General features: G+C 45.4%; 1 protein-coding gene across 1 annotated transcript; it reads left to right on the top strand.

The window, feature by feature from the left end:
* Positions 1-1,228: 1,228 nt before the first annotated feature.
* Positions 1,229-23,985, top strand: LOC107381938 (tryptophan 5-hydroxylase 1). The gene is made up of 11 exons (XM_015953872.3): positions 1,229-1,445; positions 3,826-3,972; positions 4,096-4,279; positions 4,349-4,449; positions 4,550-4,617; positions 13,336-13,532; positions 16,933-17,068; positions 17,175-17,301; positions 20,351-20,446; positions 20,565-20,698; positions 23,300-23,985. The coding sequence occupies exons 1-11, from the start codon at positions 1,335-1,337 to the stop codon at positions 23,472-23,474; spliced, it is 1,476 nt and encodes a 491-aa protein (XP_015809358.1). The 5' UTR covers positions 1,229-1,334; the 3' UTR covers positions 23,475-23,985.
* The last annotated feature ends 1,282 nt before the right edge of the window (positions 23,986-25,267 follow it).

Below are 25,267 nucleotides of genomic sequence, written 5' to 3'. Positions count from 1 at the left end.
GACGACCCCCTCCCATTCTCTCTTCCAGTACAAACATTATTAAGAAATGATAAAATGGTTCAAGCACATTTTAATATGCTTTGATTCAATAGATAACAGTAATAGTAGGCTCCAGTACAGAACAAAGTCATTAAACCAAACAGAGCGTAATGTGCTTGACAGTTTGTGTTACTTTTCTGAACACATTGTTTCTTGTAAACACGATAAATCAATCATTCCTTTCAATAAACGTTTGACACATAAAAAATACACTGAGCAAAATGTACTTAAATGTGTACATTACTGTTTATAGTAGATTATTTACTGTAAAGGCTGTGATTAATCAACCAGTCCTATCTTTAATGAACTTTTGACACTTGAAAATAAAACAGTGAGCTGAGCAAAATGTTCTTAAAAGTGTGTTACTCTTTCTGTACTAATTATTTCCTGTCTTAATATCAGTAAACTTTTCACTCATGAAAAAAAATGTGAGCAAAATGTAGGCTATAAACAAGTAATAAATGAAGTTTTAACCCCTTAAAGTGGAGAGGTCCTGGCGACCCGCTGAGAGGCTTTGGCGCCCCCTTGTGGGGGTAGGGACCCCCAGGTTAGGAACCACTGGTCTAGAGGACTACAGTCACTAGATGATAGAGCTAGGTAGATCTGGGTGTCGTCTGCATAACTATGATGTGCATTATTGTTATTGTTTATGACGACTCAGTGGGAGCATGTAGGGATTGAAGAGCAGTGATCCAAGAACTGAGCCTTGGGGGATCCCACGTCATGGTGATCAGCTTCGATTTGTGATCACCAATAGAGACAACAAAACCCCGTCTTCAAGACAAGATTTAAATCAACTATGGACTGTGTCTGAAAGTCCCACCCAGGTCATGAGCCTGTAGTGGTAGTCAGGTTTCCCATTAATAGTTTATAAATGTTACGCATCAGAGCATTCAGGGTTTGGAAAGGCTCAAGTCTTGTCCAGAAATGATCCCTTCACATGACCCCATGACCCCGTAACATGGAGCAACAGAAGTTAGTGAAGGCTCATGTTCACCAGCATCAGAGCAGAAACATCAAATGTGATGGATTTGTTGTTTTTTTTAGGGACCACCTCTTTTATATGGACGAACTGAAGCAGTAATTGCTGTTCTCTGCAGCGATGTCCACGTTAGCTGTCACTGACGCCCCATGCGCCCTCCCCTACCCCGTAAGCTTCATAAATACAGCAGCTGTTTCCCTCCTGACTGCAGCTGGTTGTCAGTCTTTGTCTGACCTGACGAACAGCCAGCAGTGTGTGCTCTGCGGCTCAGCTGTCTCTTAAAAATACCATGCCGAGATTATAAACTCTGAAGATGTCTACTGATCCAGAGACGGTCCCGTGTACCAACATGTCAGATGCACCTGGGCCAGGTAAAGGAAGTGCTTTTGACTCTGCCAACACTGAGGAGAAGCGCAGCAAACACGTGAGTAGCTCTAAATGCATGCACATGCTTTAGGTCTTTAAGGAAAGACTGAGTCAGCTTTATTTCCTAACATTTATGATTCATATCCTGCAGTAAGAAAAAAAGATGCAGCCAGTTAGTTGAAATTGTACTGATTTATGTAAGAATACTAAAAGACACGAGAATATTCGTAAACATTCAGTTTGATCGTGGCTCTACTTACAGAGATCTCTGACACGTAAAGCCAGTCACACGTGGACTGGACATGCTATATTCACTCGGGACGGGACGGAGTCTTTGCTGTTATTGACCGATAGTTCCATGTTCCTTTAAAATGTACTGAGAAGAAAGCTGTTGAGGAAATAATTTCCCCTGTAGAAGAAAGTTTTCAGCAACTGTCTGACCTTGGAGAGAAAGTACTCTGCTCAAGAAAAATAAAGAGAACAGAAAAAAGACATCCTAGATCTGAACGAATGAAATATGCTTGTTAAACACTTTGATCTTTACATGGTTGAATGAGCTGACAACGAAATCACACAAACCTAACCGATGGAAATCAAATTTAGCAACCCGTGGAGGTCTGGATTTGCAGGCACACGCAAAATGAAAGTGGAAAAACACAGGCTGATCCAGCAGTGATGGAATCTCCTCAAAACAAGGTTCAGTCGTGTGTGTGGCCTCCACCTACCCGTGTGACTTCCTTACAACACCTGGGCATGCTCCTGAGGAGGTGGTGGATGGTCTCCTGAGGAATCTTATTCCCAGACCTGGACTAAAGCCTGGACAGGCTGTGGTGCAGCGTGGTGTTGGTGGATGGAGCGAAACACAGTGTCCCAGATGTGCTCAGCTGGGTTCAGGTCTGGGGCACAGGCGGGCCAGTCCATAGCGTCAGTGCCTTCGTCTTACATGAACTGTTGACACACTCCAGCCACAGGTCTAACATTGTCCTGCATTAGGAGGAGCCCAGGGCCAACCGAGGGGTCTGAGGAGCTCATCTCGGTTCCTAATGGCAGTCAGGCTACCTCTGGTGAGCACATGGAGAGCTGTGGGGCCTCCAAAGACATACCACCCCACACCATTACTGACCCACTGCCAAAGCGGTCATGCTGGAGGATGTAGCAGGCAGCAGAACGTTCTCCACATCGTCTCAGGACTCTGTGAAGAGCACATGGCACCAGTGGTGAATTGGCCAATCTTGGTGGTCACAACCCCCACCTGTGTGCAATGGGCCCTCATACCTTCATGCAATTGGTTTCTGACCGTTTGAACATACATGTGCACATTTGTGGCCCACTGGAGGTAATGTTGCAGGGCTCTGGCAGTGCTCCTCCTGTTCCTCCTTGCCCAAAGGTGGAGATAGCAGTGCAGCTGCTGGGCTGGTGCCCTCCTACGGCCTCCTCCATGTCTCCTGATGTACTGGCCTGTCTCCTGGTAGTACCTCAATTCTCTGGACTCTACACTGACTAACACAGGAAACCTTCTTGTCACAGCTAACGCTGATGAGCCATCCTGGATGAGCGGCCCTATCTGAGACACTTGTGTGGTTTGGAGACTCCGTCTCATGCTACCAGTGAAAGCATCGCCAGCATTCATAAGTGACCAAACATCAGTCAGAAAGCCACTGTAAATTAGAGCATCGATCGATCGATCGATCAATCAATCAATCAATCAATCGATCAATCGATCGATCGATCGTCGATCATCGATCAATCAATCTATCTATCTATCTATCCATCTATCTATCTATCTATCTATCTATCTATCTATCTATCTATCTATCTATCTATCTATCTATCTATCTATCTATCTATAAACCAATCAATTGATCAATCAATCAATCAATCAATAAACCAGTCAAACAATATCAATCAATCAATCAATATCAATCAATAAACCAATCAATCAATAAATCAATCAATCAATCAATAAACCAATCAATCAATCAATCAATCAATCAATAAACCAATCAATTAATCAAATTTTATTTATAAAGCGATTTTCAGACAAAGTGCTTTACAGAATTAAAATGACCCCAAATTCCCATAACAGTTTAAAAGCATTCTCACACACACACACACACACACACACACACACACACACACACACACACACACACACACACACACACACACACACACACACACACACACACACACACACACACACACACACACACACACACACACACACACACACACACACACGGGTTGAGCCAAGTAAGTGAAGGCAAGGAAACGCCATCAGAGGGGCCATCGTTCCCGGCAGCATCAGGTCCTCCACAGCAACTAGGTCAGGGCGCTCAGAGGAGGGAGAGCATAGACCCCCACCTCCACTCAAACACTACCTGTAGAGCGCCCCGGCAGCAACAGTTATCCAGGTGTTTTCCTGCTTAAACGATAAGGTGACGTCCAGTGGAGGAGATGTGAATCGGGACAGCTGGAGACACCTGTTGGGTCAGCCATCCAACTCCAAGAAAAGTGCTGCAACCATCATCTTCACTCTGAAAAATGAAGTGGGAGGTCTTGTCAGGGCTCTGAAGCTTTTCCAGGTGGGTTTTTTAACCATTCTGATGGGATCTGAACTCTTCCTGTTCTGCTCTGGGACAACAGACGTTAGATGGGTATCCATCTGTTTGTTGTTATAATCTTTGTTTGTTTTTAATACTTTGCAGGACAAACATGTCAACCTTGTTCATATTGAGTCTCGTAAATCCAAACGTAGGGACTCGGACTTTGAGATCTTCGTGGACTGTGATTCGGAGCACGAACAGCTGAAGGAGCTGACTCAGCTGCTGAGGAAGCACACGGATGTTGTTGAGATCACGTCGCCTCACAACTCTGCTCTACTTGATGACGGTAGCCGTTTGCTCCTGACTAGATTTGTTAAAGTTCACCTAACAACTTCAGTGATGATGCTGATTTTAGGTGTGGAGGGTGCTCCCTGGTTCCCCAAGAAGATCGCTGATTTGGACCTTTGTGCCAACAAGGTTTTGATGTACGGCTCTGAACTAGATGCCGATCACCCGGTATGGACTTCTGGTTTAGAGCAGCTCTCATAAACAAGCTTTGAAATTCAAGAAAATGGAGTCAAATGAAAGAAAGTTTAACCGACAACTGTTTTCACAGGGATTTAAAGACAATGTCTACCGCAAACGAAGGAAATACTTTGCTGACCTGGCCTTGAACTTCAAACAGTAAGTTCTCATTTTGTCCTGAGAGTTTTGTTTTTTCATGCTGTGAAACTTAAGGACAGAAATGACCGATCCTGAATGAAGGCCTGACAACGGCAGCTGTGTTGAAGTTTAGGATTTCAAAGAGATGAAAACAGTAAAGGCTGGTCGTCTGCTGGATTGTTCACATGTAGCTTGGCGCAATGTGGTGCTCGACCTCAGGAGACCGATCTTCTCTTCCCTCTCTCTGGGCTCGTCTTTTTGAGATGTCTTGCCAGCCAATCATCTGTCTCCATTTAGTCCTGTCTTCTGCACCCTCTACCCCCACACCAACTGACTTCATCTCCTCTTTCACCATATTCATAAATCTAAAATATTTCATGCAGATCACACACAGACCTGTGTTCTGTGTTCTTCTACAAGAGAAATCCAATACCGTGGTACTGAGTCGGATAAAGGTAGAATGCCTTCCCCAGGTCAGGGACAGGGTCTTGTTCATGGGTGAGGGAACGATGGACAGGTAGATTTGTGCTGCATCTGCAGGGATGTGGGTGTTGTACCGGTCTGTCGTGGTGAAGAGAGAGCTGAGCTGGAAGGCGAAGCTCCCGATTTACCGATTGATCTACCTTCCTACCCTCACCTATGATTGAAAGAGCGAGATCGCCGATACAAGCGGCCGGAAAGAGTTTTCTCCGCAGGGTGACTGGCCTCTCCCTTACCACTTCTTTCCACGGGAGCCGTCAGCAGCACGTTACTGCAGCAGCACGTCTTGCTCGCGTAAGCTGCTGCTTGGCCCTTCCCACGAGCCGCATAGCAACAGGGGAGCAGCTGTCACCGACCGAGCACGAAGTCGCACGAGTGACGTCGTCAGTAAACACAACAACAAGCAGGAGAAAACTACAACATGGCTCCAAAAGGTTTATGTTTTATGTTCTGTCCGTTTTATAATCGCCAATACGGACCTGAAAAACAAAGGAGACCGCTAGCTAGGTGATAACTTCTCACGGGGACGCACAGCTAGTAACTTATTTTAAAAGTAAAGCAACCGGAAGGCAGTACGTTCTTTATTCTGAAAATCTCGGTAGCTTCTCTCAATTTCCGCGTCCGATTTCCTGTCTTTCCTTCCCCAAAAATGTCGAACTTGACCCGTTTCAGAGGCGTCGCGCGTAGAAAATAGAACCGGCGCGTAAAGGCCGCGACATGCTGCTCCTGAGACGCGGCCGACTCGCGCTGCTGACGGCTCCGGTGGAAAAGGTTCTGTTGATCACAGCGGTTCCTATCAGCAGCTATGACGTGCTGCTGCAGTAACGTGCTGCTGACGGCTCCCGTGGAAAGCCGGGGTGAGAGATAGGGTGAGAAGCTCTGTCATTCGGAGGGGCTTGGAGTAGACCCGCTGCTCCTCCACATCGAGAGGAGCCAGTTGAGGTGGCTCGGGCACAAGGGCAGATTTAGGATTGAAAAGGATCTGGGGCTTAGCCCAGATGAGTGATTTTCTACATGAAACATTTCAACTTTCACATTTTAACCATCGTAATGCAGACAAAAGTACTAGATTACACTTATGAACTGATATGGTGATATAATACATTTTTTGTTAACCTCCGTACAATACTGTGAAAACAAATCCTCTCTGGGACTTTACATTAGGATCTGAGCCATGTTTATGCAGCAATCCTCACATTTATTCAAATCCTTCCGTCAAAGAGAAGACAAAATTCACAGAAGTCACTGAAAGAAACTCAACGTTTAGGAAAAAGAAAATACCTAAATTATAATTAGGCAAAATAATTAGAATTAGAAAGCTCTACTGCCGTTGTTCAACAACAGAAAGTTCTGCCGGCACAATGAAACTGCAAAAAACAATAATTACATTACATGTTCAAAGCAAAAGGAAAAATCACAGGATAAATAAAAACAGCATAAACACAGCTGGCACCTGAAAGTAAAGTAATTACAACTAGGTTATTGTATATAAGGTTTTTGGTGCATGAGTGCATCAGAGTGGTGATCACCAGGAGAAAGTAACGGTTCTTGAGCCTTGAAAGAAAACTTTGCTTTTGAATTGTGGTTGAAAATAATAACAATTAAAACAAAACAGTCCCAGATAAATGAGAACACTTCACTAATGAGCTGGGGGTTAAAACACCTGTCAACAGGTGTCTGAGTCTCACAAATCCTTTGGCTGCAGTGGTCTCCTTCAAGTGTATAAACTATTAGTTTATGGACCATGGTTGTTGTTTTAAACCATTTCTGCTGCACTCCAGTTTTAAAGCAATGTCGTGATTTTAGATTTGCTATTACTTGTGTCAGTATAAACATGTCGATGACAGCTGTTCTGTTTCCTTTAAGGGTATGAACAAAACTTAAGAACTAACATGAATAAATGATGAATTCCATACACTCAAAGTGACAACGTGTAGTTTTTACCACTAATCTCTGGAAATATCCAAATAAAATGTTGTAGTAAATGACGTAAAAGATGCCCAGCTGTTGAAAAATATTGGCAGTTTCAAAACATGTAACCATAAAAATCAGGTCTAAAATACATGGAGTGGGTCAAGGGGTGTTTCTCAATGCCAAGGAACCTCGCATTGATGTCTTGGCCCCGCCCCAGTTGCCTAGGAGATACATCATCAGGAGCGGCCAAGACGTGTTCCAATGTTCATGTTCTACCGAGGCGTGTGTTCTCCGTTTGTTAGCCGTTTAGCTAGCTGAGTGAGGATACGCAGGAGGTGTCTTGTAGTCTAGCCTTGGTCAAAAATTACCCAGAATACACCGCGGTATTCTCAAAAGGATGGTGGATCAGAAGCCGGCAGCTACTTCGGGGACAATTTTCAAGTTAAAATGTAAGTCAACTAATTTATAGAATGTTTTTTTTTAGATCCAAATAAGTAATCTCTGGTTGGCTAGTTGCTTATTAGCTGCAGCTTCAGTGGTTAGCTGGTAGTAACTCACTTATATTTTTAATTTAACAAACATACACACAATTTAAAAAGTAAAAGCCTCCTTATATGTTTATATTGAAACTAATTGTGACGATTGGCGGATGAACTGAGAGACCAGGAAGTTCGGCTGTAGCGTGTTTGAATGACCCAGAGGCGGAAGAGCGAGCGTCGGGAATAAACCGGCATGTGGTTTGATCTAGGAGTGACCGTGGGACTGGACCAGAGGGAGGGCCGAGCGGATACTCCAGAGTAGAAAAGAGTTGACTTACTGAGTCAGTGATAGTCGGGGAGTTTGGTAGTCCGAAATCTCATGAGTCGGATCGTTGAAACGATGACTGAGTAGTGGCGAGAGAGCGACACCTCCGTATATAGACGGGGAGTGATGGCGTAGGTGGCGAGAGGGATGCTGGGAGTTGTAGTTAGGAGGAGGGATCCCAGTTGGAGGAGTGATGTGGGGCTGAAGTCGTGACACTAATACATATAAAATATAACGTTATCTCCCATGTCACGTGACGTTACGTAACCGCCGTGGAAGCCGCGGTCACGTGATGCAAGTGTGTTCCATTTAACTGTTTTGTTTGACCAAGGAAGGACCGTGTCCTCGTAAGCAAGGCGCCTGGCCTCGCAAGAAATCGCCTCGCAAGGCCAGGCGGCTTGACTTTGAGAAACACGCTGTCTCTGGGCGACACCATATTTGATGTCACGTTTCCTTCTACAGGAGCCCATGAGGACAAAATTCATTTACTGATCTGTAACAAATGGTTACAAAACGTTCATCATTAAAGGGGCTGTAAGGAAGTCTGACAGCCAAAACATGTATAGAAATAATAAATGTCTTCTTCATACGTTCTCCTGCAATGCCCTGGTCCTGTAGAATGAGCCCTGGCATTTTTACTGTGATTGCCTGTTTTTCTGTAAAATGACAGAAAAAGAGAGATGCTCGGGTCGAGCAAGCTGCTTCATGCGCGTTCACGCTCAGGCATCGCCCGTAGCATTTGCTATCCGTAGCTTTAGCAGCAGAGAGAGAGGCAGTGCCACTTTGTCGCTGTTCCTAACGCCTAGTGACAAAGCTAGCTACATTTCTGAGGACCCTTAGCTACTTTCTGTAGAACTTTCTTCTAGTTATTTCCTGCAAATTAGCAACAAAATAGCCATTTTCACTCCAAACCGCTCTTTGATCGCTGTCATCAAGGATACAAATACTTCAGATACAAAATAATGTCACTGGTGCTATATCTCACTTAGTAATAATAATAATAATAATAATACATTTTATTTCAAAGCGCCTTTCAGGACACCCAAGGTCACTTTACACAAAACACGTAATAAAATACAATAAAACAATAATAAAACCCAAAGAAGAAAAAACAGAGAGAAACATTTCAATAAAATCAGAGGTTGTAGGCAGATTTAAACATATGTGTTTAAAGTAAGTAAGTAAGTTACCCATAGTAAGATGTCTGACTCTCATGCAGAAGACCTGGGCTTGATTCTGGGTGTGAACATAGTTCATTTAGAGTTATTTTTTACATTAATGGTATATTTTTTACAGTAAGATGCCCAAATTTTTATTTGAGACTCGCCGAACGGCATTGAATTCACAGATAAAAAAGATGTGGGTTCAACTTTCATTTTGGAACAACTTTTCAAGCAAGGGAAGGGAATGATCTGAGCATGCAGGAGGACTGACCCATCATAAACCTTTGTCTGCTGTGCTGAAGAGAAAGGTACAGAACCACATTATTTAATTAATTAGCTGCGTGTTCTCCTGTCCTCTGTCCTCCGGGCCACACACACACACACACACACACACACACACACACACACACACACACACACACACGGGACTGTCTCAGCTGTTATTTTCGTTAAGGAGTGTGCACGTACAGCAAGCGCGCCTCGTGCACGAGCCTACTATTGAAGCTGCCATTACGCTTTTGGCCTGAGGGGGCAGTCGCGAGCATAAAAATTCAAAACTCCGTGAAGTCCCTTTAATAAACACTGTTACTTTACACATTTCCCTCTTCACTCATTGCCAGTGATGAAAGGGAATCTGATCTTGTTATTTTGCTGGAGGTTGCTGTCATGTTCTGCGGGTGGAGGTGGCAGACCATGTGTGGTGGTGGGTTCCGGAGGCAGATGAGCAGGCAGACGGATGTAAAAAATAAAAAGCTGTTTATTGTAGGACGGGAGCACAGGACGAACGAACATGGACAACGACAATGAACCGACCAAGACAACAACCAGGAGGGAGGTATAAATACACGAGGGAATCAGGAACACATGGGCAGAGTAGTCAGGGACAGGAGAGAACAATTAGGCAAATCAGGGCAGGAGAGACACATTCAGGGAGGCTGGGGGCGGATCATGACAGTACCCCCCCCCCCTCAAGGGGCAGATACCAGACGCCCACAAGCCACAAAACACAGGAGACACGGGCACGAACGAAGACCAGACCAGGGCACACATGACAAGGGAACACAGAAGACAAGACCAGGGAACAAGGAACACCATCCAGGGCTGTGGAGCAGGGGCCTCTCGGTTCAGGCGGCACTCCGTCTTACGACCCATCAGACGTGGCCAAGAACGTAGACCAGGGAAACTCAGACTCGATGACTTGACTGGACTCGATGACTTGACACGATGACTTGACTTGACTGGACTTGACACGATGACTTGACTTGACTGGACTGGACACGATGACTTGACTTGACTGGACTTGACACGATGACTTGACTGGACTTGACACGATGACTTGACTTGACATGACACGATGACTTGACTTGACTGGACTTGACACGATGACTTGACTTGACATGACACGATGACTTGACTTGACACGAACACTTGACACGAACACTTGACTCCAGGAACACAGGACACCAGGAACACAGAAACGAACTGCAGCAGCAGGCATAGGCCCCAGCAGGAACTGCTGCGTGGAGAACCTGCAGGCACAGAACCTGCAGGCGTGGACCAGGAAGTGGTTGAATAGCGGGAGCGACGCGTGGAAGCCCAGCTCGGCGGCAGGTACTCGACATCCCAATCAGAGCAGGTGCACATCCCGATCTGCTGGGTCCATCGGCAGAGGCTCGGGAGAAGGGAAGCCGGAGAAGAGCGGGGAGACCAGCCCTACCACACCGGAGAATAATGGCGTGCATAGGTGGTGTAACTCCCTTGTGGCTCCAGGATCCGCGGCTTCAGGAGAAGAACGGGACTGGGCAAAAACAGCTGGAGGAGAATGACCCTGACCACCCCGAAGACGAAGTAGGATGCGCCAGGATCTCCCAGAGGAACTTCGACCACCCCGAGAACAGGTAGGATGCACCGAACACAAAAACTCCAGGCCAGAAATCTCCCACAGCTGAAAGGGACAAAAAAGAAAAAATAATCCTCCAGGAACAGATGTATTAGCTCACCACAGGTCCAGGTTTGGTTGGTTCATTCTGTCATGTTCTGCGGGTGGAGATGGCAGACCATGTGTGGTGGTGGGTTCCAGGAGGCAGATGAGCAGGCAGACGGATGTAAAAAAATAAAAAGCTGTTTATTGTAGGACGGGAGCACAGGACGAACGAACATGGACAACGACAATGAACCGACCAAGACAACAACCAGGAGGGAGGTATAAATACACGAGGGAATCAGGAACACATGGGCAGAGTAATCAGGGACAGGTGAAGTAACAATCAACATTGGCAACTTTGTTGAACAATCTTTAACAGTTGATATGCTGTTCTTGCTCAAATAGACCTTGTGGTGAATGTATGAAGCTTGAACATGAGGTGAGATGAATGCGTGTGAGTGTCAGATTTTGCTTCAGGAAGAACAGGTGTCTGAGTGAGGTGATGGTTTGGATAAACTTAGGTCTTATTGAAAAACTGCATCAAACGCTAACTACCGTGTTCTGCCTCACCAAATTCGTGGACCCTCTTTTAGATCCGGGCCGCCAGAGGATGGTGATGTTCATCCAGGTGACACCAGCGGCTGGCAGAGGAGACGTAGGTGTCCTGCGAACCCGGTCCAGAGATGCCCGCGGTACAAGTTGATGGAAAAACGTTTGCAGATGCGTTTTGTTAAGTTTAGTTCACTCAGAAATCAAAAGACTCGGTATGAGTCTGCGTTAGAAGTTGCGATTCAGCTATTCTGTCTGGCTGACAGGAACAGCGTGGGGGGGGGGGGGGGGGGGGGGGGGGGATGAGCCGATCGGCTCTGTCCCCCCTTTGGTTTCTTCAGGTCCTCTCTCTTTCGTTGTCCATTACGAACTGAATCATAAGACTGAAACTTACCAAAAGCCTTTCTCTTCTCAAAGCAAAACGTGTGCGTCAGCAAATGTGTTTTGGAGTTTACTGTGAGAGAGTGTGTGTGTGTGTGTGTGTGAAGGTCACCACTAAAACATCCTCAGAACATTATTTAATTAAGCAGTGATTCATTAGTTATTATGATTACCCAAAGCATAATAATCATTCATTTGATTAAAACACATTTATAATGAGCAAAGTGATAATACTGATCATTTAACAACTTAAAATAACGGAAAGGAAGTTTAAGACTTTATGTTATGTTATGACTAGCTTTTCCACATCTTCTGGCCCTGCAGGTGTTCAGATGTTATGGTTTCCAGCAGACTCTTGCAGACTTCACGTCTGCAAAGGTCTCAATCTGTGGGTGAAAGTTCTCAGCGACCCAGCTTTGACCCAGCCGAGTCAAATGACCTTTGTGACAGAAAACCCATATTTCCTCACGTTACACCAGCAAAACTTTACTGACACATTTTAAATAAGATGCACAAACCTGAGTCATCCCAGATTTTGCTTTCAAACTTTTGTGGTTCTTCTAGTCCCAAAAATTAAAACAAAACCTTCCTAACATCCATGTTTCAGCCTCCCCAAGCCTATCTGTCAGGCACAGCATGCAGGCCCCTGAAGCGCTTCTTCTGGGGAGACTCCAGCAGGCTGTCAGCAATTTTCTTTGCTCTTCAAAAGTCAACATTAGATTTGGGGCTTTTCAGAAAACAATTGGGTCTTGAGCCCTAGTAGCGACCCCCAACCTCGCCCTTGCTCGGGCATCTAGTTAGGATGCCTCCCTGGTGAGGTTTTCTGGGCACGTCAAACCAGGAGGAGACCTAAAGGGAGACCCGACACACTAGAGCAGGGCCATTCGATTCCGGGCCTCGAGGGCTGGTATCCAGCATGTTTTAGTTTTAACCCTGCTTCGACACATCTGATTTCAATCAGCAGGTGATTAACAGTTTCTTTGTTACGTTCGTGCTGTGTTTGTGTTCTGATTTCATTTTCTTTAGTTCTTCATTATACACAGAGTGGTGAAGGTTTGTTTTTACCTTTGCCGACATGTTTCGACGTCACTGCCATCTTCGTCAGGGTAACCGCCAGATGTTGGTGGCGTCACTTCCTTTTATCCGATATCAGAGGATGATATGGCCCTCTGCTGCCTTTAACACACGGATCATAAACACAGAAAAAGATGGATCAAATAAGCAGTTGAAATAAGGAGGCGTGGATCCAGGACCATGAACGGGGCGAAGAAGTCTACACGCTGGACCATTCATGGGACACCGTGATCAGCGGAGAGGGCGTGAGCAGCAGAGGGCGATAGCATCCTCTGGACATTTTATTTGAACACTTTCAATACAATAAATAATGCACTGATGCTGGTTCTGACATTGTTCTATGCAGTACTATTTAGCACCAATGGAAAGGATAGATATAGTTATGTTGCAGTGTCGCCATGTCTCATATTTCATGTTGCTGAATGAACTGAGTGAAGGTGTGTTTTAAAGCGGCAGTGCCATACCTCACATCAACTACACAGCAGAAGAGGTGTGTACCTGGGGCAAGGTGTTCAGGGAGCTCAACCAGCTGTATCCCGACCACGCCTGCAGAGAGCATCTGAAGAACCTCCCACTCCTGACCAAACACTGTAACTACAGCGAAGACAGCATCCCTCAGCTGGAGGAGGTTTCACAATTCCTGATGGGTAAGATGTTCCCCAGAGAGCGATGGTGGTGGGGTGGGGGCTTTGAGATTGACATGAGAGCAGCCTGAGTCTCTTTGTCATCTGCTTATATAATATGACAGTCAGCTTCTCTGTGGTTTATCACACGTTTATCTGTCAGTTTTACATTTATACTGACTGGTCACTGGTCCCATCTTTTGAAGAGCTCAGTCACAACTCTTGAAGTAATAATTGGCTCTTCTTCGATGGTCACGAGATTGGTTGGTGACGTCTTTGCTTTATCTCCTCACACATCTGTCTCTGGAGAAGCCATTTCTTTCCAGCTGGGATTTGGAAACAGCCATCCATACTTTTACAACCTCACGCTTGAATCACTGCAACTCCCTTGCACATTCAAATTCAAAAATACTTTATTAATCCCAGAGGGAAATTCGATTGCTTCAGTACACACAATTCCAAGAACAGACATACATACAGACATAGACACACGACAAGAATTGGTGACTGTGGTCATTCGCAGCACGAGTCGCGCTACCGTTATCGATCAGGAGGGTTTACATGAGGATAGAGTCAGAGGGAGGTAAAAAAAAAAGGCACTTTAGAGTTACCCCCGACAGAGAGGGCAGCTTTGCTACGCAACAAAACACCTCAGACAGATAAGCACAGACTTCAGACGATACACAACATAAGTCTTCACTAGGTGGGGATTGAAGGTTCTGGGACTCTCCTCACTTCAGAGTGCGCAGCCGCAGAGCAGTGCTCACCACCTCCGTTTGGACAGGGGAGGGAGATAATTGGGTTAGAGGGCACATTGGCTCCTAGATACGGTTCCACGGCCTTCACCGGTCACAGTCTCGCCCAGGCTGGGATAGGGAGAAAGAGTTTCCATAGCAACGGCAGCATTCCACATTTCTTCTGAGGTGAGTTTACACTTCAGCCTCACAGGCTTCAAGGTCACCAGATTCAGATAAGAATTGTTTTGGGGCCAGACAGAGATAATTTCCTCTCTGCCTTAAAGTTTTGTTGATTTCCAACCCCTCCAGGTCCAATAATGGCGTTATCAAACTATTCCAATCTGTGCTGATCCGTCAACTCTTTCCTTGATCGAATCAACATTCTGTGCCAGAGCCTGAATCTCAGCCAAAGTTCCAAGCTTACGACTCATCTTGACAATTACCTGAGTTTGTGAGTTTACAGCACGATGCATTTCATCCCTGAGCTCCGGGATTAAGCCAATATTCCTCGAAAGCTCGTTAATTTTCCGGTATGCCAGGTAACCGCTCAGGCCAAACAGCAGGAATCCCAACACCAAAACAACAAATATCCAAACATCTTCAGAATCCTCTACAGACAGTTGAGACCGGCAGATCAGGTTCCACTGTTTCCAGGAGTCCAGATATGCCCAGCTGGTTCTGTTCCAGAGGGGCATCCGGAAGCCCCTTCTCCCGTTCTCGTCATTGAAAAGATTTTGTCAATCGCATTGAGAGACCAATGGACCAGATCCATGTTTAATAATTTCCAGTTTCCAGAAAAAGTGCAGAGAAGAGCAGTGCCCAGGCAGACAGGACACAAGAGCCTTGGGAGAGCAGGGAGGGAGAGGAGAAAAAAGTGTCTGTACTCTCCAAGAGCCGGCATGCTTTTAGCAAAAACAATCACCTTGATGGGAAACAGCAAAATAAATGTGGTCATTCATTCTGTCAATGAGGTTGCCCATTCCTTCATTGCAGTTTTACATACAGTGGGGAGGAAAGTATTTAGTCAGCCACCAATTGTGCAAGTTCTCCCACTTAAAATGATGACAGAGGTCAGTAATTTACATCATAGGTACACTTCAACTGTGAGAGACAGAATGTGAAAAAAATCCATGAATTCACATGGCAGGATTTTTAAAGAATTTATTTGTAAATCGGGGTGGAAAATAAGTATTTGTTCACTTCAAACAAGGAAAATCTCTGGCTCTCACAGACCTGCAACGTCTTCCTTAAGAAGCTTTTCTGTCCTCCACTCGTTACCTGTATTAATGGCACCTGTTTGAACACATTATCTGTATTAAAGTCACCTATCCACAGCCTCAAACAGTCAGACTCCAAACTCCACTATGGCCAAGACCAAAGAGCGTTCGAAGGACACCAGGAACAGAATTGTAGACCTGCACCAGACTGGGAAGAGTGAATCTACAATAGGCAAGCAGCTTGGTGTGAAAAAATCAACTGTGGGAGCAATTATCAGAAAATGGAAGACATACAAGACCACTGATAATCTCCCTCGATCTGGGGCTCCACGCAAGATCTCATCCCGAGGGGTCAAAATGATCATGAGAACGGTGAGCAAGAATCCCAGAACCACACGGGGGGACCTGGTGAATGACCTGCAGAGAGCTGGGACCACAGTAACAAAGGTCACCATCAGTAACACACTACAACGGCAGGGAATCAAATCCTGCAGTGCCAGACGTGTTCCGCTGCTGAAGCCAGTGCATGTCCAGGCCCGTCTGAAGTTTGCCAGAGAGCACATGGATGATACAGCAGAGGATTGGGAGAATGTCATGTGGTCAGATGAAACCAAAGTAGAACTTTTTGGTATAAACTCAACTCGTCGTGTTTGGAGGAAGAAGAATACTGAGTTGCATCCCAAGAACACCATACCTACTGTGAAGCATGGGGGTGGGAACATCATGCTTTGGGGCTGTTTTTCTGCTAAGGGGACAGGACGACTGATCCGTGTTGAGGACAGAATGAATGGGGCCATGTATCGTGAGATTCTGAGCCAAAACCTCCTTCCATCAGTGAGAGCTTTGAAGATGAAACGTGGCTGGGTCTTCCAACACGACAATGATCCCAAACACACCGCCCGGGCAACAAAGGAGTGGCTCCGTAAGAAGCATTTGAAAGTCCTGGAGTGGCCTAGCCAGTCTCCAGACCTCAACCCCATAGAAAATCTGTGGAGGGAGTTGAAAGTCCGTGTTGCTCGGCGACAGCCCCAAAACATCACTGCTCTCGAGAAGATCTGCATGGAGGAATGGGCCAAAATACCAGCTACTGTGTGTGCAAACCTGGTAAAGACCTATAGTAATCGTTTGACCTCTGTTATTGCCAACAAAGTTTATGTTACAAAGTATTGAGTTGAATTTGTTATTGACCAAATACTTATTTTCCACCCTGATTTACAAATAACTTCTTTAAAAATCCTGCCATGTGAATTCATGGATTTTTTTTCACATTCTGTCTCTCACAGTTGAAGTGTACCTATGATGTAAATTACTGACCTTTGTCATCATTTTAAGTGGGAGAACTTGCACAATCGGTGGCTGACTAAATACTTTTTTGCCCCACTGTATTTACTACAAATTTGACACTCAATTTTATTTTTAAATGTGTTCAATGATAATTGATGAAGTCTTTTTTACATTTTGTTCCTGCAGAGCACTCAGGTTTCAGCATTCGACCCGTAGCCGGGTACCTGTCTCCCCGGGACTTCCTAGCAGGTCTGGCATTCAGAGTGTTCCACTGCACCCAGTATGTCCGCCACGCCTCCGAGCCTCTTTACACGCCTGAGCCGTGAGTACCGGAAACCACGTTAGACTTACAGTTGGATATCATTTACAGAGTGTGTTCTTTTGTGTGTGCGTGTGTGTGTGTGTGTGTGTGTGTGTGTGGTATGTAGGGACACATGCCATGAACTGCTGGGTCATGTTCCCTTGCTGGCAGAGCCCAGCTTCGCCCAATTCTCCCAGGAACTTGGATTGGCGTCGCTCGGTGCCTCAGACGAGGAAGTACAGAAACTTGCCACGGTGAGAACAAGAGTCTTCACCAGCAACAGCTGTGGTGTGATAACCCTTCCTCCACTGGGAAGCTGGGCTCAGCCTTGACAGCAAGCAAGGAACTCAGACTAAACGCCACAGCTGTTCTACGTCTGTGGTAGACTTACAGAAATCCATATATACAGAGCTCAGCATAAATGAGTAGACCCCCTTTAAAAAGAACAAATTTAATCAGTAGCTCAATGAACAAAAGAACAATTTCCAGAATTTTCACAAGGCTGGGTTTTATTGAACACTTGTTTATCTCCATAACATGAAATTAAGGTTAATAATAGAACTTAGATTTCAAAGTCTTCGGTTTAAGCAATTCAGTCACCTTCACCCTGTCCTTCTTCAGAAATGCAGCAGTAGCGTTAGATGTGTGCTTTGGATCATTGTTGTGTTGGAAAATTGCACAACAACCAAGAGCACGGAGAGATGGCAGCATCTTTTCCTTCAGTGTAGAGCAGTACATCGTTGAGTTCATGATGCCATCAATGAAATGCAGCTCCCCAACACCAGCAGCACTCATGCAGCCCACATAAGGACACCACCACCACCATGCTTCACTGTAGGCACCATGCAATTTCTTTTGAAGGTTTAAAACACACATCACTCCTGTTTTATCTTCACTGCACTGGCTTCCTGTCCGTTTCAGGGTTCATTTTGAACTTCTTTTATCTGTTTTAAAGTCTTTAAACGGTCTTGCCCCGCCCTGCCTCTCTGAGCTATTGCACATTCACTCCTCCTCTCGGTCGCTCAGGTCATCTGACCAGTTGCTCCTGGACGCTCCAAGGACACAGCGTAAGCTCAGAGGGGATAGCGCCTTCGCTGTTGCTGCTGCCGGCACATCTTAGAAAGTCACTGGAAACTTTTAAATCATCTTTAAAGACCCACCTTTTTAGCTTGGCTTTCGACACCGTATGAAGTTTTGGATTTCTATTTGATTTTAGTGCTTTTAACTTCATACTGTATTCTAATTTATTCTGTTTTATGTTCAGCACTTTGGTCAGGGAGGGCTGTTTTTAAAGTGCTTTATAAACAAAGCTGGCTTGGCTTGAAACCATTAGTTCCAAAAACAGTGATTTTTGTCTCATTGCTCCAGAGTATAGAGTTCCAGAAGTCTTCATCTCTTTCAGCATGGGCCCTAGCAAATCCTAGGTGTGTTTTTTTTTTTGTTCGTGGGCTTTGGGAGAGGCTTCCTTTGCGGACGATAGGCATGCATGCCATTCCTCTGCAGTGTGCAGCGATGTCACGAGAAACAGTAACTCCATGTTGGCTTTCTACTGCTTTAGCTAACTGCAGTGAACTTTCATGGAGAGGTTCTGCAACCTTCTTGTCAGAAGGTGCTCCTGTCAAGACGTGAACTTCCATGGACAGCCTGGACGTCTCTGTAAGACGGTTGCACGTCCATCTTTCTTAAATGTTTGGATCACTTTTGCTACAATATTCTGACTGATATGTAAAGCTTTGCTGATCTTGTAGCCCTCACCTGTTTTGTGTAAAGAAATGATTTCCTTTCTCAGATTTTGTGACGTTTCTCTTCCTTGTGGAGCTGTTGCTGACAGCATGGAATGGGAAGGGCTTTTCCCCGTTAAGTAATGTCCTTTTCTAGTCACCCGTCTGCTGGACGCCTCTTAGATGAATCATCAGATTCACCTTTGGTAGAATAAGTGCTCATTTGAATTCTGTAATCTTCAGTGTGGTTTGTCTCCTAGACTATATTGTGTAAATGAACAAATCTTGTTTGAAATCATGTCTCACATTTTTGGGAGTACTTTGTATTTTGGTATCTCGTAGAAAATGTTGATTCTGAAAGGAAACTAAAGGTTTTCTGACAAATGTAGTGGGGTGTACTCATGTATGCTGAGCAATGTATGTCTTTATTACAGGATTATTACCATTACTGCATCAGAATGATTAATGTTGAATAAATATTGATTTTACAAACCGTAGAATTTTATGCCGCTTTCACATTAGGGCCGGTCCGGTCTGGGCTGGGTGACACTGTTCCAGGTCTCACACTGGTTGAGTTTGTTCACACACACTTCTCAGGAACGCAAAAACCTCCAAGCACACGGGTGGGACAAAGACGCGTGGAGAAGACCGTGGTGTCTCCCTTAAGTTAAACAAAAGTGTTGCTTTGGAGACTTTGCCTCTGATATCGTAGCCAGACTGCTGTGGGGCAGCTCAAGCCTTGGCAGCACTGTGTGTGTGTGTGTGTGTGTGTGTGTGTGTGTGTGTGTGTGTGTGTGTGTGTGTGTGTGTGCTCCTTACAGCACATCACAGTGATGGAGACAGAGAGACAACTTTAGGCAGAGGAGATGTTTACTCCACTGCATCCAGAATGATAATGAATGGCACACGCGGGAAGCCATCACTGGCTGATTCTACCCTCCAGTCGGGGGCTCCCCCTAAGGGTAAGCATGATTTTGAGCCGGCCAATCGGGCTACCCAGATGTGAACACTTACACCATACCTGGTCGAGGTAAAGCTGGCTCTGATGTGAAAGCAGCTTTAGATTTTAAACCTGAAACTTTCTGTCACAACTTTTGTTGAGTTTTCAGATGAATGACAGAAAAAACTTAGCCTGGCAAGCCATCCTATACATGTCGATATATAGTCTAGTCTACGGTTGTCTTTCAAACTGTCCACACTCTGGTGGACATCAGTTTGACCCATCGGAGCAGCGCACAACCAGACATATTCACAGCTACGGATCTCAGACTGCAGAGCAAAGTTCAGGCAAGTGCTAGACCTGCTGAGGCTACAGTGGAGCATGGCTAGTCAGACCTGCAGCGCTAATTCTGTTGCTCCTGCTACTGCGTCTCTGGTTTTCCAAGCTATGAAAAACTATTTCAGGCCCAGAAGGTTTTAGGGCTGAACTACACGGGTGGCACAAGCTCCATTCAACGAGCTGAAACCATGACAGCATAGAGCTTTTGTACTTGTATGTTTTGATGTTTTTACATGAACCCTACACAGTAACGGTCTGTTGGACTAACCGGGTGGTACCACCCGACCTGTGTGTGTGTTGTAGTGTTATTTCTTCACAGTGGAGTTCGGTCTGTGTAAGCAGGATGGAGTGTTAAAGGCCTACGGAGCTGGACTCCTCTCCTCGGTCAGCGAACTCAAGGTGACTTAAAATCATTCTGTTTGTTTACAAAAGACGCCAACAAGGTTCTGGAGCTATGAGTAACGGACACTGACTGTGATCGTGTCAGCTCAAAAAGAACATCTTTTTCTGCTGTTAGCATGCTTTGTCTGGGGAGGCCAGCATCCGCCCGTTTGACCCCGTCCTGACCTGCAACCAGGAGTGCATGATAACCACGTTCCAGGAGGTCTACTTTGTTGCAGAAAGTTTTGAAGAAGCCAAAAACAAAATGAGGTAAACACACTAATGTTTTGATTTTAATAAGGAAAAGCATTCATCATGAATCCTATCATCAGTTCCCAACACTGAAAAGCATGAATGTCAGTCTTTAGATGTACAGCGTTTCAGACGTTCCAGTAGATTAAATAATAATAATAATAATTAAACACAATTTAAGCAAATGTTAAAGTTTTTTCAGACTTTTACTTTTGTTTCTTATACGTTACGATGCCATCCATCCATTTTGGTCCACTTGTCCAGAGTCGGGTCGCGGGGGCAGCAGCCTAAGCCCAGATTTTCTCTCCCCAGCCACTTGGGCCAGCCCCTCCGTGGGAATCCTAAGGTGTTCCCTGGCCAGTTGAGAGAAATAGTCCCTCCAGCGTGTCCTAGGTCTTCTTTTAGGTCTTCTCCCAGTTGGACGGGCCTGGAAAACCTCACCAGGGAGGTGTCCAGGAAGCCCGAGCTACCTCAACTGGCTCCTCTCGATGTGGAGGAGCAGCAAGTCTACTCCGAGCCCCTCCCAGATCACCGATCTGCAGCACACAAGGATATTGCCCTTTGTGTTTTGAAAATGAGACTCTCCTACGTCTGCCAGCTTGAGAGGTGTAGCTCAAATGTATTTGTGAACATTGATCTGAGGATCTTTTCCAGTTGGAGGAGTCAGGATGGACAGGAGGGCTAACCTGTTCTTCTCCAGATGACCATTCTTCCCAAAGCTTTAAACCGTTCAAAGGAGATTCATTAGAGAATCTCTTCTGAGGTCCTCCAGTTCTCAGAAGTCAAACACCTGGACGAGTCCGTCCCAAAGTGGCTTTTTTGCTGCCCTGCTGGACACCAGATCATCCTCCAGAAGTCTTCTCCTCAAGGGGCTCAAATCTACTCTGGTGGATTCCCGATCCCACAGCTGGATCCACTTTAGGAGACGGCTCAGCTGCTGCTGGACGTTATTTGGCACCCTGAAGCTTTCTTCGTCAGTACAATAGAACTGTTAAAGTCCTTGTCATGACTACTGGGAATCAATGCCACTTCAGATCTCTCTTTAGAACATTCTAGATCAAGGATCACCAACCTTTGAGAAGACGCTCTACATCTTGAGTTCTACAACCTCCAGTTCTGTCTCCTGTCTTGTCCTCTTGGACACTGCCTCTAAACCATACAACATGGCTCATCTCACTACTGGCTTCTACACCATTTCTGTGATTCTTTCTGAACCCCTTTTATCACACCGGACACTTTTCTCCACCCACTCCACCCTGCTTCACACACGGCACCTCTTTTCCACCCTCTGTTGCTTTGGAGACTCCTGTCTGGCATCGTCTGTCAGCTTGTCTCATCAAAACGGAAACAAGAAGGGGCCTAGAGTCGATCCATGACCCAGTCCCACCTCCACCTTGAACTCCTGCAGCGCACCTCACTGCTGTCTCACAGCTCTCAGACATGTTCTGTTCCACTCTAATATACTTCTCTGCCACTCCAGACCTCATCATGCATCACAGCTCTTCTCAGCACCCTGTCATACGCTTTCCCTATCTACAAAGACACAATGCAGCTCCTTCTGACCTTCTCTGTTCTTCTTCATCAGCATCCTTAAAGCAAAACTAACATCTGTTGTACTCTTTGTTGGCATGGAACCACTCTGCTGCTCACAAATGCTCATGTCTGGCCTAAGCCTAGCATCCACCACTCGTTCCCAGAGCATCATTCTATCACTCGTTAGCTCTATTTGTCTGTATTCTATATGACACCTCTGCTGCCATGTTTACATCACATAACATACAAGTATGTTCTGGCATAACTGAATCAAAAGATAAAAACAGTAGAGACAACACGAGCAGACTGACAGAATACACGTACAATGGACCGACACAAGACAAAGACAAGACAGGGCTTAAATAGACTGGGAGGAACAATCAGGGAAACAGGAAGCAGGTGTGTGGAGTGAGGGCTGGAGGGAAGGCAGGTGAGAACAATTTATCTAAATGGGGAAGCAGAACCAAAGGAGGGCAGATAAACACAAAACTGAACTAAAAGACTGAGGGAAGAGCTCACACACACACAATCACACCCAAATACACTCACAGACACTGAATTGGGGAATGGACACGCACGCACGCACACACACACACACACACACACTGAGTTGGGGAATGGACACACACTCACCCACAACAGACACAGAGCTGGGGACAAAGAGGCTGGAGCTATAACTGGAGGGGATGGGGATGATCGAATGCCTACAAACAGAAAACACATAAATGAGACGCAGACAAAGGACACATGAGGGCGCTATGAGGCACAAAAAGGAATCTAGAGAGGGATGGAGGACACCAGGAGACACATAAAGGAGGGGGCAGACGCAGACCATGACAGATACGATCACTTCCTTATCCTGTCGAGGTCTCCAGGAGCTTGTTTTATTCAGGTGTGTTGGATCGAGGCAAGAGCTAAAAGTTGCAGGATGGTGAGCCCTGTTCTAGAGTTCATGTAAAGGAAAGCAGCAGCCTCTGAGACTGTTTGTGTCATTCTCAAACTGTTCTCCATGTCTGTTTATTGCTATAGTTTGTTGTAAAATGTTTTATTGTGATAATAACATAAATATCTGGGCTTTGTCCACAGGGAGTTTGCCAAAACGCTGAAGCGGCCCTTCACAGTGCACTACAACCCCTACACCCAGAGTGTGGATGTCCTGAAGGACACCAGCAACATCAACAGCATGGTGAAAGACATCCGCCACGAGCTGGACATTGTAGAAGACGCTCTGAGCCGACTCAGCAAAAAGCAGAGAGACTAACATGCCCGATCCTGTTTCTTAAGGGCCTCTATCCTGCATGCTGTAGACGTGTCTCTGGTTAACGGTAAACTATGGTGTGCTGCGCTTTGTTGCACATAGGAGAAAAAACAGTCTGGTGGCTTTTTGTTTGACTTTAACAGAGAAAGTAAACATAATTTCTAAAAGGTAAACGTGTTTATATCTGAAGGCTGAGTTTGCCACAGCTTCAACATCTGATTACATACCTTATTTATTCATGTAGTTTGCCACTATTCCACCTTTTCAGATGTTTAAATCATTTTCTTGCCGATCCGGTCTGTCGGACTTTGTAAAAAAACTGAGCTGACATTTGCTGCATGTTTTAGATCATGAACACAGCAGATTTGTTTTCTTAACCCTCCCACTGTCCTAATGGGTGGGTTTTAGGCCACTGTCACTGGGCGGTGGCTCACTTTCAAAACATGTGTAAGGCTCTCAGTTTCCTTTGTTTACCCATAAATAAATCTAAATAAATAAGTCCAAAACAACGACAGATACTGTCCAGAATGTTCCTCAGAAACTTTACTCAGTAAAATTCCAAACATTCAATCCATCCATCCATCCACCTACCCACCTACCTATCTATTTATACATCCATCCCCATTCATTTATTTATTTCACACATGGCTGTGCACATCTCCATTAAACAAAAATGATTAAAGAGAGGGATCTTACAACACAACCATGATTGAAAAGGATCAGGAAGAAGAACAATCTTATAATACCTGCTCAATTCTTTTTTCAATTCAACTTTATTTATAAAGCGCCAAATCACGACAGGAGTCGTCTCAAGGCACATCACACAATAAACATTCCAATTCAGGTCAGTTCATTAAGCCAATCAGAAATAATGTTTCCTATATAAGGAACCCAGCAGATTGCATCAAGTTACTGACTAGTGTCAGTGACTATACAGCAATCCTCATACTAACCCCCAAATTCCACTACCTCCGCTCCGGTCCGCCCCCGCCTTCCACAGCCGCTCGCTTCCGAACTCAATTTTTACCGGTACCCGCTCTACAACGGCTCCGCTCCGGTGCGGAGACCTGAGGTGCGCAAACAGGCATGCGCTGGATTTTCGAGATCTTGCGATACAGTCCGAGCAATAAATGCGGAAGTTAGATCCAAACACCCGTTGTGTGGGAGAAGCATCGGCATGAACTGTTTAATCTGCCATCATTTGTGTTGAGAGATCAGCAGTGTTTGGATCAACAAAGTGTGACTACTTTGATAGTAGAAACTGTATTTATGGCTTATTTTTGTGCATTTAAACTTCAGCCGCCATTGATAGTTGTTAAAAGTTGTTAAACCTGTGCATATGAAACAAAAAACGCCTTTTGTTTATCGATTTATTGTGAAAAACGGAAGTTGTGCTCGCTCCTTTTCCTGTTGGGCGTTTGTAATTTCTGTCCATTTACTGCGGAGGTGCTCCGGTGTCCGGCGAAAATAGGATCGATTCTATTTTTGCCAGACGCCGGAACAGAGGGCGGCGCACTGCCGGAGCACGGCCGCAGTAATGGAATTGCTCTGATTGACTACAAAGGGACAGATTTTGCTCCGGAGTTCGTGTCAGAGCGGAGCGCAGCGGAGCGGAGGTAGTGGAATTTGGGGGTAAGCAAGCATTTAGCGACAGTGGAGAGGAAAACTCCCTTTTAACAGGAAGAAACCTCCAGAGGATCCTGGCTCAGTATAAGCAGCCATCCTCCACGACTCACTGGGGATCGAGAAGACAGAGCAGGCACACACACACACACACACACACACAACATATATAC

Source organism: Nothobranchius furzeri, chromosome 9, assembly GCF_043380555.1.
Source record: "Nothobranchius furzeri strain GRZ-AD chromosome 9, NfurGRZ-RIMD1, whole genome shotgun sequence".
Taxonomy (NCBI): Eukaryota; Metazoa; Chordata; class Actinopteri; order Cyprinodontiformes; family Nothobranchiidae; genus Nothobranchius; species Nothobranchius furzeri.
The sequence above is the reverse complement of the archived record's forward strand: the minus strand, read 5'-3'. Positions and strand labels throughout refer to the sequence as shown.